Source organism: Lithobates pipiens, unplaced genomic scaffold (genome assembly GCF_037356315.1).
Source record: "Lithobates pipiens isolate NorthernLeopardFrog02 unplaced genomic scaffold, aLitPip1_a1.2 Scaffold_13, whole genome shotgun sequence".
NCBI classification, from domain to species: Eukaryota; Metazoa; Chordata; class Amphibia; order Anura; family Ranidae; genus Lithobates; species Lithobates pipiens.
In genome coordinates this window covers 77,704,641-77,723,284 of record NW_027507718.1, presented here as the reverse complement: position 1 = coordinate 77,723,284, position 18,644 = coordinate 77,704,641, and the positions used below count along the sequence as shown (strand labels likewise).

At 42.7% G+C, this 18,644-nt stretch overlaps 1 protein-coding gene across 2 annotated transcripts in view; it reads left to right on the top strand.

The window, feature by feature from the left end:
* The window catches only part of CNTLN (centlein), a 580,120-nt gene that overhangs the window by 196,325 nt on the left and 365,151 nt on the right, over nt 1–18,644 (top strand). For both annotated transcript variants that reach the window (XM_077475235.1, XM_077475234.1), the window contains exons 11-12: nt 14,543–14,668; nt 17,608–17,729. In XM_077475235.1, coding sequence (XP_077331361.1) covers nt 14,543–14,668; nt 17,608–17,729 — 248 coding nt within the window. The remainder of the gene's footprint in view (nt 1–14,542; nt 14,669–17,607; nt 17,730–18,644) is intronic.

The following is an 18,644-nucleotide window of genomic DNA, read 5'->3' as shown; positions in this document are numbered from 1 at the left end:
CGGAAGCCCCCTGTGGGATGAGATGCAGCGTCACATACGCTGCACGTGCCGCATACACCAGCGGGGCTCTTAGAAGAACCGTCTGGTGGATCGACAGACCGCCATAGCGCTCCCCTCTTTACTCCCCCTCCTTTTTTTCCCTCCCCCTCCTTTTTTTTTGTTTTCTTGGGGTATCTCTCTCTCTCTCTCTCTCTCTCTCTCTCTCTCCCCCCTTTCCCTTTCTATGTATGTGCCCTCTACCAGGGGGAGACCATATTGGGGCTCCCGCAGGGAGAGAGGAGAAGGGGAAAGGAGGTGGGTGGTTTTGGGTATGACTACGCTAAGTTTAGTATCATATAATATAAGGGGCATAAATACCCCTAAGAAAAGATTAATGGTGAATAAGGAATTACAGTATTATTGGGCGAATGTGTTATGTCTCCAGGAAACATATGTTACATGCAGTGGGAGGGAGATTATCCTCTTGGCAATTTCCCAAGTGGTTTTATGGGGATTCTACATCAAGCTATGCAAGAGGAGTAGCAATAGGATTTGATAGAAGTACAAGGTTTGAAATGGAGAAACAATTAGCTGACCCAGAGGGGAAGATTTCTTTTTATAAGAGGGACATTATTTAATGTAGAATATACTATAGCAAACATCTACTCATCAAATAGGGATCCTGATAGATTTCTGAGGAAAGCCCTCGATATAACTAATGGTGGCGGGAGACTTTAACATGTGTATTGACCCGTGGGTGGACTCTGGATATCTCTAGAGGTATTATATGGGAAACCCACAAAGTATACATAAGAGGAATCCTAATAAGCATTGGGGCAGGGAAAAAAAAAGAAAAGGGGGAAAAAGATGCAAGATCTACGCAGGGAAATACATGAATTAGAACAACTGACAGGACCAAGGGGGATACCAGAGAGGGTGGAGTTGAAAAACAAAAAAGAATTGGGAGAACTAATAGACCAGGAGAGGAAACGAGCCTTCCATATAGTGGATAAAAAGAGACATCAGGAGGGGAACAAGCCTGGGAAATGGTTAGCGAGGGCTGTAAGGGAAAAAAAAACCTCATCATTCATAGCTAAAATCAGAAAGGGGAAATTATGCAGCAGTCTTCCATAGTTTTTACAGTCAGCTGTATAGCGTAGGACAAGATGAGGAAAATAGAAGAAATAAGGATGATATCTTGGAGTACTTGAGGGAGCTCGACCTGCCTGGGGCCCCTAAAGAAGAACTGGAGCTCTTAGAGGCTCCAATAACGCAGGAAGAAGTTTCAAGAGCAGTGAGGGAGATGGCAATTGGGAAGAGCCCGGGCCCTGACGGGTACTCTATCAGGTATTATAAGAGGTTTAAAAAAAATCTTGGTACCTAAACTATGCGATTATATGAATGCTTTGGCAGTAGGGGAAAAATTAAGGGAAGAGGCGTTGATGGCACATATAACCCTGATATTAAAGGAAGGTAAAGACCCAAAGGCACCAGAGAGTTAAAGACCAATTTCTTTACTGACTACTGATATTAAGATCTTCTCCAAAATAATAGCGGGAAGGCTAAAATCATTATTGCCTTACTGGGTACATAATGACCAAGCGGGGTTTGTTACAGGGAGGGAGGGAAAGGATAATTGTCTTAAAACCTTACTATTGATACATGAGGCTGAAAGGAGGGAAGCCCCGGTCGTCCTGCTGTCAGTAGATGCCGAGAAGGCCTTTGACAGGGTCGACTGGGGCTTCATGATGGGAACTTTGAGACACCTGGGAATAAAAGAGAGAATGATGAGATGGATAATGGCATTCTACTATCATCCAACAGCAAAAATAAAAATCAATGGAAGTTTGTCCCCTCTATTGGATTTATACAACGGTACAAGACATGGTTGTCCACTATCACCAATGTTATTTGTACTGGCTTTAGAGCCCTTATTAGCTGCAATCAGGAAAAATGGGGATATAAGAGGGGTGAAAATAGGTAAAGAGGAGTATAAGGTGGCTGCATACACAGATGACATGTTATTTTATGTGTCAGATCCCAGGATAACCATGCCTAACCTAATAAAGGAAATGTGTAGATATGGAAAGTTGACAAACTTTAGGATCAATGTATCAAAAACAGAAATCTTGAACATAACAGTGTCTAAAAAAGAACAACAGATACTCCAAGCCTAATTTCCTTTTGTTTGGTGCATGGGAGAGCTGGGGTACCTTGGCATAAAACTCACAGCATCATTATCATCTGTGTATGCGGCTAATTATGCCCCTATATTGAATAAGGTTAAAGATTTTCTAAGACATATGAGATATAAACCCCTCGTTGATATGCGTTAAAAAATGTTTATACTCCCTAAGCTAACATATGTATTTCAAATGAGCCCTATAAAAGTCCCACAAGAGTTCTTTCCGAAATTAAGATCCCTGGTAATAAAATTAATTTGGGGGCGTAAGAATCCTATAATTTCATATGCAACACTGGAAATGGGGAAGCAAGGAGGGGGATTAGCAGCACCAAATTGTAAGAGATAGTATAAGGCAATTATTCTTTCACGAATAACAGGTTGGGTACACGGTAAGGGTAATAAAGGGTGGGTGGACATTGAGAAAGTGCAAAGTAAAGTAGATTTAGGAAAAAGGATATGGGTTCCACGGGAGCACCGGGAATTAGCAAGTAGCACAAACCCATTAACAATAAATGTCTTTAAAATTTGGGATGAATTGGGGAAAATGTATCATTGGCAATTTAATTCACTTTTAATTTCTTTATTAGACACAAACTACTTTAAACCTGGGAAGGAGGAATATATGTATTTTATTAGGTGGGCAAAGAAAAATGACATAATGTTGAAAGATGTGATGGTTGGAGAATTTGCACTTTGACTGAATTAAGACAAAAATGGGGAAATAGGCCATTAGATAGATGGAGATATGCACAAATACAGCACTTCACACAGACACTTCCCCGGCCACTTCGAGGAGAGGGGGATTTGACACCTATGGAGAGATTTCTCTCCTCCTCGAAGTGTCTGAGACAGAGTAGGTCAAAAATATATAAAATTCTAGGAGAAGAAAAGGAACCAAGGGACCCGCCCTACTTGAAGAAATGGGAGGAAGAGTTGGGAGCCCTTCGGGATGAGGAACATAGAAGCGGGATCTTGAGAACAGTATGCACTACTTCTAGGGATATCAGGACAGTGGAAATGTCCTATAAACTGCTGGTGAGATGGTTTATTGTCCCACAAAGAGCACAGAAGATTAGAGCAGGGACCTCAGCAATGTGTTGGAGGGGCTGTAATGCTCCGGGAACTTTTGCACATATATGGTGGGATTGCGTAAAGATCCAGCCATATTGGTTAAAGTTTATAGATAATATATACCAGATAACAGGAGAACAAGTAAGGAAGGAACCATGGACGTGCTTGTTCCATGACACGGATAAAACATCAGCTCAATAAAAAAAAACCCTGGTTCCTCACCTGTTAAACGCAGCCAAGAGTTTAATACAGAAAGTCTGGAAAACCCTAACCCACCATTAATTAAAGATTGGATAGGAAGGATTGATTGGTTAAGATCAATAGAATAAACTATATACAGAAGTGAAGATCTGGTGGAAGTTTTCTACAGTATACGGGGAGGGTGGTTGGAGTTTAAAAAGACAGCGGAACATCTAATAATGGTGGAAGATTTAAAAAAAAAAGGGGGGAAAGGGAGATGAGAGGGAGGGGGGGGGGGGCGTTACAAGTTTAATTTTGTATTGATATACGAAAATGGAAAATCTTAATATTGAATAAATGTTGGTAAACTGAAAGATAAGTACGTATAATAAAAGAGAATATATAAAGGAAAAAGTAAGAAAGAAAAGAATAAGAAAGAAAACGGGAAAAAAAGTATATGCATATGATGACTCAGCAGCCCAGTTAGTGTCACACGAGTGGTGACAACGAATTGGTCACCAGCCCTAGGTATATGTGCCACAGACAGGGCGACCAATATATTAGGCTGGCTGCCTACTGAGCATGAATAAAAAAAAATAAAAAAAACACTACTGTAAAAGATATAACCAGTTGTGCTTGTTTTATGTGAGCTCACGTTGTACAGTTTGTCAGATATAACTTGTTTATGGGTTTGTTTTTTCTATTACGCTGGGTTACCCAATATCCATTCTTTACATTTTCATTGCTATTGTGCTGATATAGTCCCCTGCACTTCTACTGTTTGGGGAAAGAAAAAAAGAAATAACCATGCAGTGATTAAAATAATGTAATTAGCAATCAAACAAAAGGTAGGCATACCCCAGGGGTTATATTCTAAAATAAATTAAGACAGACAAGAGGAGCAGGTGCCTTTTTTCATACAAAAGACAAGTGACATCCAATTATAACACATAGTAATTAATATATTAATGCTGAGTGTACCATAATATGCAAATTTATTTTAGCTATGGTGCAGTAGTTCTTGGTTCAGGGCTTCCTGTGCCAAAGACAAATAAAATGTGCAGCATAAGCCAAAATGTTCTTGACATATCATTCATTCTAAATGGATAACCCAACTCTAATTCATAACCCTTTTACCCAATGGTTAGCACTTAACACACTCTCTCACCGTAACACTTAACCTAACTATCGCTGGCACGTCTACTTTTTGTTTTAATCCACTAAATCCAGGCACAGAGGTAGAGCACACTAGTCTGCACATTCCCTTTGTCTTCAATGGCTGGGCTAGAATGACGCAGCTCCTAAGTATGCGCTCAAGAGATGCTTTACCCTTGCACAAAACCTTGCTGACCCATGTGTGGCTCAGTGTACAATTGCAGAAAAATGCTGTTAGGCCAGGGAGAAAAAGCACATCCTTTGCTGTGACAATAACATGTCTTTCAGTGACCAGGAGAGTAGTTATAGATGTAAATTTTGATATTACCATTAACGTTTCATAAAAGGCTGATATCTGCTTATTAGTCTGCTGTCTGGTTTGCCTCGATTTAATGTTTTGGGGCCTGAAGAAGTGTGTGTTAAAATAGACTATAGAGCGAATTATAACAGGGTTTTTCAATCCTAAACCAATTTTGGTAAACATATCTAAGATTAGCTGATTTATTTCAGGAGGTTATCAAAAAATAATGAAAGTAATAATTAACACTTAACTCCTGAAACACAGATACATATACTGTACATGAACTGTTTTACTCGCCCAAGTGTTTCATTTTAACCAGCACTGTGACCCAGATGCCTTTTGCCAGACAGTACAGCCTGGTCCTAGATCCCCACTGCAGTATACTTTTGTTCAGTTAGGCAATAGAACGTGGTCTAGGACCTGTGTTTGGCAAATTAAATAGCAACAAAACAACAGTTTTACTGTTCCTGTGCTACTCCTTAATGAAAACTTGTTCCCTGTTATAGTGGCACTCAGTGGCGCTTAGTGCTCCATCGGGGGGGCGGCAAACAAACCTAAGACATCTACCCCCCGGTCACTCCAGCCCCCAACCCCACACCAACCCCCCCCCAATTTCCATCTCCTCTGTGTCCCGGTGTTCGCTGCTTCTCATCATGGCCAATGGGGTCTTAGGACTCCCAGCCAGTTGGGTCTCAGCTTCCTGATTGGCCAGGAGGAGAAACAGGAAGACATTAGCGAATATTAATTCGCTAATGTCCCACAAGTGGGTGGGTTCACTGCATCCGAGCCCACCCTTTTTTGTAAGCCAATTAGAGCCTCATGGTCTAAACATGTATTTAAAGAAAATAAAAATGACCCTATTGAAATACATGCATCTGGCGCCCTGCATGTAGATTAGGGGCCGGGCACATGGCTTAGCGGGCGACGCCCCTTATGGACTGGTAGCACGTTTGTGCAATAAATTGGTTCTTTGCTGCAGTGCAGGGGACTACTGGTGGCTGATATCCAGACAATTCAGGTTACAATGCTTCAACATTTAATAGTTAGCTGTAATGACTACATAACAACAGGGTTAAAATGTTTCCTTTTTAGGTGTTCCTTGATTTAAATTAAAAAGCAAAACAAAAGAATAGTTCATATTTTAAAGCTGGTAAAGGCACAAATGTGATAGCTAAATATATATATTTTTAGAAATATTCTAAGTTCATACAGATGCTCAAACAAAGCACTGTAAGCAGCCCCCAGCTGTTGCCCAGTGAATGCCGTGGTACCATTAATTTCAATAGCCGTGTGGATGGAAAGAAGCCTTAAAAAGTCATGGCTGCTGGATGCTATCCCTCATTCACAACTTGTGTAAACATATGAAAATGTGTTGTCAGATATGAGTTGTAATGCTAGTAATAAAAAGTAGTGGATAACATTGTCAATAACAGCTTTATTTGTACTCATATGTTCCATCCCGCAGATATCCCTAGCTGCTATGGTTCTTAGGCCTGCCTATACCTCCTGGAGGCCCTGGCCCGTGGACCGGGCTGCCAATGTCTGCCCCTTGCTGGGCGTGCTCTGCCTCCTGGATTTTTACTAGGGCATCTCTCCGGGAGGAGCTAGTCACTATTTATGCAGCATGGTTGATTATGAGTGCCGAAACATTTCTAGGTGCGCTTCCTGACTAACTTAATTGTCTTTGGCATTACCAGGACTTTGCACGCTCGGCCCCCGGGGATTTTAGCGCCTATGAGACACTCTAGTCGGGAAGCGGGTGGGCCCTGACCGGATGCTCTTTACATGTGCACTCCGGAGAGGAGGGGATCTCCTACTGTCTATCTGCCAGATATTAACTAGGGTTTTTCATTTTTTGCTCATGACTGGAACCCGGCGGGGTCTCCCCTTCCAGCCTGTAATATTTCTCCTGTTGTCCCCTGACTCCCCCTGCAGGATGCTCGGCCATGTGGGGGTCCCCTGGCAACATTCCGCTTAGTTATCCCCTAGTTCTGAGTCTAACGATTCCACTATCCCCACTATGATCTAGAGTTTAGGGTCCACCCTCCTCGCCCTCTCCCTAAGGCTGCAACATCAAGGGTTTTGCTTTGTTTATTTTGTTTATTTGGTCTTGTTTATTTCTGTGTGGCACTCACAATGTGATATTCATGTTAGCTCTTACGGGTTATGTTACTTGTATTAGCCCTATTGTGATATCTAACCTTAATGTTCTTGGTTCCCCACTAAACTGTTGTTTTCCAAATCCTCTGGCTTGTGGCCTTCTATGATCCCAGTCCTTCTTACTGTCCCCCTACAGCAGCACTACCACCTAGTCTGCTGACCATCCGGCTTTCTATCTCCCAGGTGGACTGGTGCTCCCATTTCCACCTCTGGTATTCTCTTTCCATTCTCCTTGTGACTCTCACAAACCCCTTTTGCCTTTCTCTTTTTTCTTTTTCGTCTCTTGTCCCCCCTTTTGCCTTTCTCTTTTTTCTTTTTTGTCTTTTGTCCCCCCCCCCTCTTTTTTTTTTTTTTTTTTTTTTTTCTTTCCCCTTCGCTCTCTCCCTCCCCCCGTTTCCTTCCCACTTCATTCTAAGCTCCCCATCTCCTCCCTGACCACTTCCTAGCTGCACATCCTAACTCTTATAGCAGCTGCCTCCACGTTACTAAACTCGAATCAATCTCAAGCAACCACCTGTACTCCTTTCTACCACATAGCTGCTCTTTTCCTGACAACATGAGGTCGCAATCCGGACCGACTGGTTCTCTGTCGCTGAAGTGTGTGTCGCTCAACATAAAGGGACTAAATTTGCCCGAAAAGCGCTCGCAGGTCCTCTCTGCCCTCACCAAACAGAAGGCCCAATTTGTTTTTCTTCAGGAAACCCATTTTCGCTCCAACTCTATTCCCAAACTTACAAACCACCTCTACACTAAGGCTTTTCACTCCACAAATCCCATAGCCAAAACCAAAGGGACTTCCATTCTGGTCTCAAAACATGCTCCCTTTCAACTGTCCGACTCCCTGGTGGACCCGGAGGGGAGATTTATCTTTCTCAAGGGCCAGTACGCATCTAGGCCGCTCACAGTCGCTAACATCTATGCCCCGAATGACCATCAGGTTTCCTTTTTTAGGAAAGTGAGCGACCTTTTACTGTCATTCAAGGAGGGCGTGGTATTGCTTGGAGGAGACTTCAATGTTTCGTTGAACCCAGCCATTGATACCTCCTCAGGTACTTCCACGCTTTCGTATAGGGCACTCAGGCAAATTAAATTGCAGCTTCAGGGACTAGGCCTACATGATACTTGGCGTACGCTGTACCCCTCGGTTAAAGACTACACGTTCTACTCCACTCCTTTTGACAGATATACGCGTATAGATTACTTTTTTCTCTCCCAACCCGATCTCCCTTGTCTCACCCATGCTACGATAGATCCAATGTACCTATCTGACCACCACCCTATCTCGGTCACCCTCACCTTCCCGGACTCGGTTTCCAGGAATAAAACCTGGCGTTTGAATTCGGCTTTACTCAAAGACGCAGAATTTTCCGCACGTTTGGAATCACGTATTCGGGATTTTTTCTTAGACAACAATACCCCCGGTATGTCCCCTGTCACCGTATGGGAAGCCCATAAATGCGTTATAAGGGGGGAACTGCTGATGCAACAGGCAAAGGTTAAACGACAACATCAGGAAACCATAGAGAACCTCATTGCTAAGGTTAAAAGACTAGAGACCTCTCACAAACTCTCGCTCTCACAAGTTTCCTTGCAGGAGTTGTCTCTTACGCGAGCTATGTTGTTGACCGAGCTGGGGAAACGCACGAGGCGTCAATATGTCCTCCACCAGAGGGTTTTTTATGAGCAAGGCAACAAATGCGGGAGAATGTTAGCGCGAGCAGTGAGGTCCTCCAAACCCTCTACTATGATCCATCAGATTCGCGGCCCGCGTGGTGAGCCCCTCTCTAAAAATGAGGACATTGCGCGGTGTTTTGCGCGCTACTACAAAGAACTTTATAACCTCCAGCCCTCCACCCAAACCCCGATCCAAACAGAGCGGAGATTAGCAGACATTAAAGACTTTCTGGCTCACTATTGTCCCACTCCAATCTCGCAATCACAGGCTGAGGATATGGAACGACCCCTATCCCTGGGGGAACTGCAACTAGCACTAAAACAAATGAAGACAGGGAAGAGCCCGGGCCCGGATGGGTTCACTTTACAGTATTATAAATCTTTTTCTACAGTACTGTCCCCGAACTTGATCACCACTTTTAACGCTATGGTAGATCCTGAGATGTCACTCGGCCGTATGCTGGAAGCCCATATTGCAGTTATACCCAAAGAAGGGAAGGACGCCACGCAAGTGCAAAACTACAGGCCAATATCCCTCCTCAACGTGGACATTAAACTTTACGCAAAAGTTTTAGCAAATAGGCTATCCCCACTCTTGCCCAGCCTTATTTCCTTGGATCAGGTGGGCTTTGTCCCGGGAAGGGAAGCCAGGGATAATACCATAAGGGCATTGAACTTACACCATTGGCTTACTACCTCTAATACTCGGGGCTTCTTTCTGTCTTTAGATGCTGAGAAGGCGTTCGACAGGGTGGCCTGGGACTACATGCGCCAAACTTTGCAGGCGGTTGGCTTTCACCCTCGCATGCTGGCTCATATTTTGGCCTTATACTCGTCCCCTAGTGCGCGGGTACGCGCTAATGGTCACCTGTCGGACGCCTTCACAATCAGCAATGGCACACGGCAGGGGTGCCCGCTGTCTCCCCTGATCTTTGTCCTATTGTTGGAACCCTTCCTTAATAGACTTAGAGCTAATTCTGATATCAGGGGACTACTGGTTCGGGGAACTGAGTATAAAGTTGCCGCCTTTGCGGACGATATCCTCCTCTCGCTCACTTCTCCTTGTACGTCCATTCCCAATCTTATGAAGGATCTGGAACACTTCGGGGCCTTATCCCACCTAAAGGTCAATTATACGAAATCATATGGTCTGAATGTTTCCCTCACGAAGGGGGAGGTAGAGAGTTGTCAGGCCTCTTTCCCTTTTCAGTGGAGCCAGAGGGCCATCACCTATTTGGGTATAAAAATTACGACGGTTCTGTCTGATCTCTATAATGAGAACTTTTTGGTTGCCCTGAAGGGGGCACAACAAGACCTGAAAGACTGGGGTAATTTAAACGTTTCATGGTTTGGCAGAGCGGCGCTCTTGAAAATGATAATCATGCCGCGACTTCTGTACCTCATGCAATGTATCCCCATTGACCTACCTACCTCCTTCTTCGCGACGTACAAGAGGGCTACCTCGTTATTTCTATGGAGGAACTCCCCACCACGGATCAAATATACGCGCCTCACAAGCTCGAAACTTAGGGGTGGCATCGGGCTGCCGGATCTTCATAAATACTCCCTGGCAGGTCATCTCACCCGCGTGGTCGACTGGAACATCCACGCCGCTGGTAAGGTCTGGGTGACCCTAGAACAATCCTTCCTGCACCTCCCCCTTAGATTTCTACCCTGGGTTTTACCGCAGCATTGGCCATCGGAGGCCACGGGTCATCCTCTTCTCAGCTCATCCCTTAAAGCCTTTACAAGAGTGACTAAATCAGGCTCGTTTTCCTCGGCTCTCGGGCCTCTAACCCCGCTTCGAGGAAACCCCGGCTTCACCCCAGGGTTGTCTGATGCCTTCCTGAACCGAGTATGGCCTCACGATAATGTTTTAGCGCACCAATTTTTCATTCGCGGATCCCCCCGCACTTATGAGGACTTAGTTACCTTGTCCCCCTCCAAGTCTTTTCCATTTTGGTCGTATAGGCAACTCCGACACTTCTTTTCTACTCAGGCGACTGCGGAGACCTGGTCTAGACGCATGACCCCTTTTGAAACACTGTGTACACAGGATCCCCCACAAAGGCACCTAATTTCATACATATATAGCTTACTTATGGACGAAACCCCCACAGCCCCGGATTCTGTTCACTCAGTCTGGGAGTCGGACCTTCAGATCTCCCTTACTGAGGAGGACTGGGTTCTTATCAATGAATATATACACAAAGGTTCCCTGAATGTCGCTATCCAGGAGAATTGTTACAAAATAAAAACGCGTTGGTATAGAACACCATCACGCATACACAAGTTCTCCCCCTCTGTCCCTGACACCTGCTGGAGATGTAAGAGTGCGAGGGGCACTATGCTCCACATTTGGTGGGATTGTAGCGCCCTTCAACCCTTCTGGCGAGAAGTGCATGAGCTTATTGCCCACATTACCACGTACACTCTGGATTTTTCTCCAGCACAGTACCTCTTACATCATACCCGGCTAACCAAATCTGAGTATTTTAAATCCCTGGCTATGCATTTGGTGAATGCGGCGAGATTGTGCATCCCAGTCCATTGGCGATCCACACACACTCCGACGATCGGCGAATGGTTCCTTCGGATCTCAAAAATCGAGGAAATGGAGGAGCTAGTCCACATTTCTCAGGAGAGGATCTCAAAGTTTTCCGCAACGTGGGCGTGTTGGACTCACTTTAAATCTACACAGCGCTTTCATTCTTACCCCACCTGAGTGCAAAGCGCCATTAAGATGGCTGTAACTGTGGAATGACTCCATGCTGAAGTACTTGCTTGAGGTTGTGCCAAAGACCATTGATTCGAACACCATTTGAACTATGACTTTCCCGCACCGTCCCCCTCCCGTCCTTCCCCTGCCCATACCCACTCCTGGTTTCCCCCCCCTCCCCCCCCCCCTTTTTTTTTTTTTTTTTTTTTTTTTTTTTCTTTCTTTCTTTTTCTTCTTCTTTTCTTTTCTCTCTCTTCCCTCTCTTTTTTCTTCTTTTCTTTCTCTTTTCTCTCACTTGCACTATACTCTACTTATTCTCTTTCCACCCCCCCCTCTATCAGGAGCACTTTTTTTCGAAGAATACCTCCCTGAAATAGAGGACCTTTTGAGTACATTGCCGCTTTCTATTGATTCTGTGTTATGCACTATGTTTTCTGGTGCAATTTGACTCTGTTCAATACCTGTCCTATGTAACTAAGTTCTGGAGTCTTGCAGACATTTCCATGTGTTACATTCTGTGGCTGTGTACCGTGTTAATTTTAATTTTCAATAAAAATCTTTATTATGGAAAAAAAAAAAAAAAAAAAAAAAGTAGTGGATAGACATTCAGAATAATTACAAACCTGTCTAAGACAAGTATTTGCACCCACTTCCAGGTATAGACTCCCACGACAGTCTATGCTTCTTCCGGTCCCACTGCGCTGTCTGCTGGGACACACACGGGTCCCAGAGACAGCAGGGACCAATCGGATTGCAATGCGCGACTCGTGCATGCGCAGTAGGGAACCGGGAAGTGAAGCCGCAAGGCTTCATTTCCTGAATCCCTTACTGAAGATGGTGGCGGCAGCACCCGAGGGATGGTTCGGTCTTGGGTGCCGACAACGATGGACCCTGGGACAGGTCAGTGTCATTTTAAAAGTCAGCAGCTGCAGTATTTGTAGCTGCTGACTTTCAAAAAAATTATTTTTTGCGGGACTCACTTTAATGCGTTTTATACGTTTTATGCATTAAACGCTTGCTGACCAACCACCGTCATTGTACTGCAGCCAGTTGGCTCATTTCTGCCAATAGCTGTAGGTGTATATTGGTTTGTGAACTAAATTTTGTGGCATTGGCCAGTGGGAGAGCCAATCAGCGGGTCCGGCGCCCGTGTAAACAAGGCAGATCTCCATTCTGACAGGGATATCTCACAGACAATGTCTTTCTGCTAAGCAGGAAGATGGATCTGTGTGTTTCTCCATCCACACAGTCCCCCATACAGTTAGAAAACACAAACAGGGAACACGTATAACCCTTGATTGCCTCTGATGTTAACCTCTTCCCTGCCAGTGTCATTAGTGCTTATTACTGTAATAATGTCACTGGCTCCCAAAAAAGTGTCAAAAATGTTAGGTGTCCGACCTGTTCGCTGCAGCGTCATGGTCCCACTAAAAATCCCCGATCACCGCCATTACTAGTAAAAAAAAAAAAAGAATTATAATAAAAATGCCATAAATGTATCCCCTATTTTGTAAACGCCATAACTTTTGCGCAAACCAATATACTTTACCAACAATATGTAGCAGAATACATATCGGCCTAAACTGATGAATACATGTTTTATTTTTTTACTTTTTTTGGAAATGTTTTATAGCAGAAAGTAAAAAATTGAGTTTTTCAAAATTGTCGCTCTTTTTTTTTTTTATAGTGCAAAAAGTAAAAACCGCCAAGGTGATCAAATACCACCAAAAGACAGCTCCATTTGTGGGGGAAAAAAAGGAGATCTTGTTTGGGTACAGCGTCGCACGACCACGCAATTCTCAGTGCCGTATCGCAAAAAAATGGCCTGGTCAGGAACTGGGTAAATCCTTCCGGGGCTGAAGTGGTTAAGGTGAAAAACCTCCTCTAGTGCAGCAGCCACCGAGAGCCCCCTTTTTACTTACCTGAACCCGAGTATTTTATCGATGGGGACGAGTACAGCAGCTCTAGCTGCTGTCTCAGGTCTTCATTGGATAAATTGGTAGCAGCTCAGCCATTTTCTCCCACTGCTCTTAATCAAATCCAGTGACACAGGAGACGGGGGCGGGGCTGGGTCCTGCTGTCTGTGTCATTGGACGCAGCAGCAGGACTCGGGAGCTGCCCGCGTCTTGCTGTCTGTGTCATTGGACGCAGCAGCAGGACTCGGGAGCTGCCCGCATGGGTGTCCCCTTGAAATGCGGGTCTCCGAGGGGGCACTCGATGCAAGGAGGAGCCAGGAGCGCCGCAGGGGGACCCCGGAAGAGGAGGATTGGGGCCACTCTGTGCAAAACCCTTGCACACAGGAGATAAGTATATGTTTGTTTATTTAAAAAAACAAAAAAAAACAAAAAACCTTTACAACCCCTTTACCTCTTAGAGCAGTGCAATATTTTACACAAATAAATTAGGTTAGGGTTAATATTGGGTATGTCCAGATGTAGGCTACCCACATTAGGGGAGGGTGTGATTTTGTGCTTTTTAATGTTGCATGAGGCAAGGAAAGAAGCAGCCATATATGAGAACCCATCCAAGTTTAATAGCCCTACTTTTTATATCTCTTACCTGATTGTTATACAAAGCTGTATATAATGTAAGCACATATTCATGTCTCTAGTTAGCAACATTATAGTTAATGACCATATGGTCATTACAGTATAAGATGTTCTGTCTGTTGTATTTATATTCCTCAAGCATATTGTTCCTTCTACTTCACAGTGTGTTAAACTATTTCAAAGGGAAAAAATCCTTTCCCCCTAGTTTCCGGTTGTCCTATCAAGTGTAACCTTGGACCCTTATAGAGCAATTAGACCATCCTCTATCCCCTCCTTTGTAATGAGGTTTCTTACATTCCTGAGTCTATAACCCTTTAGTCTTCCCTAATGGGACATCATTATTCTGAAAGAAACAATGTAAATGTAAATGAATATTCTCATTAACGAGTCACAGAGAAACCTTTAGCGGTAGCACTGTGGTAATTCTGCTTGTTATTTCTCCAGTATTCCAGGCAGGATTTTTTTTATAATTCATTATTAGTATTCTCAATTACTTGTTCTTTAATTTTGCATGTCTTTCATAATCCAATGTTCAACTCCTTCAACCATGTCCTTGTTTTATTCTCCAGGTGCAACCTGTGAAACGTTCAAGGTCTCTGTCCCCAAAGGGCTTTTCTAGAGAGTCCGAAGAGTTAAAGAAGCTTAAGATAGCAGAAAAGAGGATTGAACATTTAGAGAAGACACTGCAGATTAAGGTGAATGCCATAAAGCTATATAAACCATGTCCTGCCAGTGAAAAATCTGACAGTATTAAAGGTGAAAAACAGCCCTCTAATTGAGCTGAAGATATTTTTCGGGGATAAACTGGAGACTTAAAGATTTGGCTTCAGGGGTATATTTTAATGTAACACAAAATATATTCATTTTGTATGATTTTCTTTCTAAACTGCTTACCTGATACAACATAATTCAGTTACCTTCTCTTAACATCCATGCTATGCTGTAACAAACACGTATTCTCACAAACTGAACATCAAATGGTCTCTTGTGTAATATCATGGATGACAGCCTATGGGTAAGTTACTGTCTCAAAAAAAACCTATTGTAATGGGTTCTAAATTGTTTTCTCTAAAGTTTAGATGTATCCATAGTATGTGACTGAACTGTGCATCGTGCAGCTAAACACAAGCCAAAAGTAGGCAGACCTTATGCTTTTTAGTGTTAAGGTTAGAAAACGAAAAGCTAATTGATAGCTAATGAGTGTTCAGATTACACTTTTATGGGTGAAACTCAATAATGGATGTTTTGAAACCTTTCTCTAATCCTGTTTACTGTTTTTGTCAATTGAGTTTTTTGTTGGTCCTTTGGTGGATGGCAGACCTTACATATTTTCCTGCGTCATGCCATCTTTTGTTACTTTTTTTATGCATTCTGTATTTATTCATGTTTACATGAACAAGAGCTACAGAAATCGTAAAATTATTGACCAGAAGTATACGGTATCTTAAAACACCAGATAGTATACAGAATAGAGGAACATCAATTGTTCAGTCAAAAACAGCCAGCATTCAAGGAATAGATATATGGAAGATAATTAGGATACATAATCACTAGAGGAAGCATGGATTCAACTTGACAGTAACTAGAAGACAGCATTGCAATCAATAGTCCGGCATGACATTCCCCTTCCATTTAAGTACCTGTACAGGGTGGGTGGACAGTCAGAGAAGACTGAATAAAGGAAACGTAAAAAGAAAATGGCCAACTCTGTATGGTAAAGTTGAGATTAAAAGGTAGCAGTATCCATCTAGTTGAGCCAGTGAAAGAAAGAGGGAAGTCAAGAGCATACTGAAGAATGTAAAAGAAAAAAACAGGGAAGGGGAGATTGGGGCACAGCTAACCTTGAACCAGAACCCTCCTATTGTATAGAAGATCCCACCGGGGTAGCTGGTAGAATATACTGTATGACAATTGAGCCTCCAGATCACACAGGCATTGATTGTTTAAAGTCATTCTTACAAGTGATGCCTAGCCAATAGAGCCAGGTGGAAGTAAATGTAGTGCATTTTACAGTGAAGTGGTAAGACTTTCCATGATCCTTATGTCCGCCACTCATCTAATCCCACTTTTGGATGGCTGGTGAAGATGAGGACTTCTTCACCAACTGGAAGGCTGGAATACAGGAAAGAGCAGTGTTTATCAGATGCTGCAGGACTGTTTTGTGATGCATGTCTTTGTAACTAATTAGCCTACCTGTGCTAGATTGAGTAATACTATAGACTTGAGACCAAAAAGAATCTAGGGCAGAACAATGCCAAAAGATATGCAGTAGAGCTCCCGGGCCTTGTCCATAGCGCCAGCAGATATCAGGGATGGTGGGATACATGTCTTACATGTTTTGTATCATTGGAGTATGGTACCAGGGGGTGACTTGTTCCCAGATTCTTGGTACCGGTTACTAATAGAAGATTTGTATGACAGAGATCATTTTGATTCATTCTTTCAGGTTAATTACCAAATCCGTTTCTAATAGCTCAAGTAATCAGGGCAGATGTTTTGGAATTTTCCAGAAGAAGGGGTTTATAATATGCTGCCTTCATCCTGCCACAGATTTTAACTCAATTGTCGGTGCTGTTGTTTCTCACACGCCTCCAAAACAGCAGATATCCATCTCTATGCTTCAGGATGGGGTTGTTGTGCTTCTCTTAATATGCTTATTTATTTTAGGTACTTATATAGGACCGTCAATTTATGCAGCGCTTTACATATACATATATACATTCACATCAGTCCCTACCCTCAAGGAGCTTACAATCTAGTGCTATCCACTACACCACTGTGCCGCCCAACACAGTGGTGTAGTGGATAGCACTTTCACCTATCAGTAAGAAGGGTCGCTGTTTCGAATCTCAACCACGACACTACCTGCCTGGAGTTTGCATGTTCTCCCTGTGCCTGCGTGGGTTTCCTCCGGGTACTCAGGTTTCCTCCCACACTCCAAAGACATGCTGGTAGGTTAATTGGATCCTGTCTAAAATTGTCCCTAGTATGTATGCATGTGAGTTAGGGACCTAGATTGTAAGCTCCTTGAGGGTAGGGACTGATGTGTATATTGACTCATCCTTTATAGATGTGACCATAATATTCAATTTTGGTGTGGTTACTTCAAATGATTTTATTTAAAAGTTTTGAGGTACTGTTTGGTATTTTGCAAGTGGCCTGTCTTTTTCTTTTTTTTTTTTTTTTTAAACTGAATGACAAATATATTAGAGTGATTGTGAAGCCTGGTAACCAAACACACATTAGGTGTAGTCCCATGTAACCCAGACTGCAGAATTAAGTAAAAATAGGGGGGGGGGGGAAGAAGGGGGAGATCCCACCTTCAAAAAGTGGTTACTTTTTAGGGCTAAAATGGCATGTATCCAGACTGAGTAAAAAAAGTAAAGGTTATTTCAATCAATATGTAAAATCATAATATATGCCTTTTTTTAAGACCTTGAAGCAGCAAAAGTAAAAAAAATAATTAAATTGTGCCAGGGGTATATAAACTTATGAGCAGAAATGACTACATAATCTGAAAAAAAATCTACGTCTTCTGATAGGTCTCTCGCCACACTTTTAACACCTTTCTATTTATCTAGTTAAACTCCAAACTTCCGTGTATTAATTGACTCATATTAACTTGTCACCCTAGATACAGCAAAATACAGAGCTTTGGAAAGCACATGAAAATCGCAAAGAAAGGTTGCTGGCATTACAGGCCAGTTATAGAGGACTCAAACAGCAAATAGAGAATGAGGAAGAGGGAGGTGCCAGGTGGGTTCCAACATTGTTATTTATTGATTTGTCAAGCTGTTCCAGGAAAAAAAATTCATTCATGCTGCCAAGTTATTTACCGTGGAACTATGAGCAAAGTAAAAATGGCATATATAATGCAGGCTGTCACTATTACATCAGTTTGTAATTTTCTGAGTCCCTCTGTAATGTGGTTATATCACTTGTTTCTCCTGCCGATGGATCCATTGCTTTACCCTTCCTCTCACCAACCCGATGGTAATTCTGTTTGGTCTGCAATGCTTTAGATGGGCCCAAAGTTTTAAATATGCTTGAAGTGACTGACAAGCAAATGAAAGCCCAATACTTTTTCAGTTGTTACCTTTTTTTTACTATAATGGTCCTTTAAAATTTGTAGTGCCTTTCTGTAAGATTAATCCAGTCATTTGTTCAGGCAGGTTAATATACATTTATCACCAGAGCACATATCAACATTGCAAGATTTCTTTTCACCTTCTGTTTAGCATAAAGTTTGAGATTGCTCATCACTTTTTTTGCCCATTGTCACCAAGATAAATAGGATGATACCTCCCAGATGGGAACGTGAAAAACAATAAAAACCTAACTGGCCTTCTAATTCGTTCTCTCTATGACCAAAACAACAAAAAAATGAAAGGTCTTGGCTATGCATACTCTTTATTTTATTTGTATTTTATTATGTGATTATAGCTTGTATGTTTATATAAACTTGTGTGATATATTTGGAAAACTGGCTATATCCAATTGTTACTGGGCATTGTAATTATCTTTGCTAGGGAGAGATCATGGTATCGATGCTGATACCGAGAATTTATATGAGTACTCATGAAAATTCTCCCAATACTGAAACTGATACCTTGTGGTCTGATTTGCGTCCATACAAAATAAATGGGCGCAAATCGCACTCCAAAGAATTGC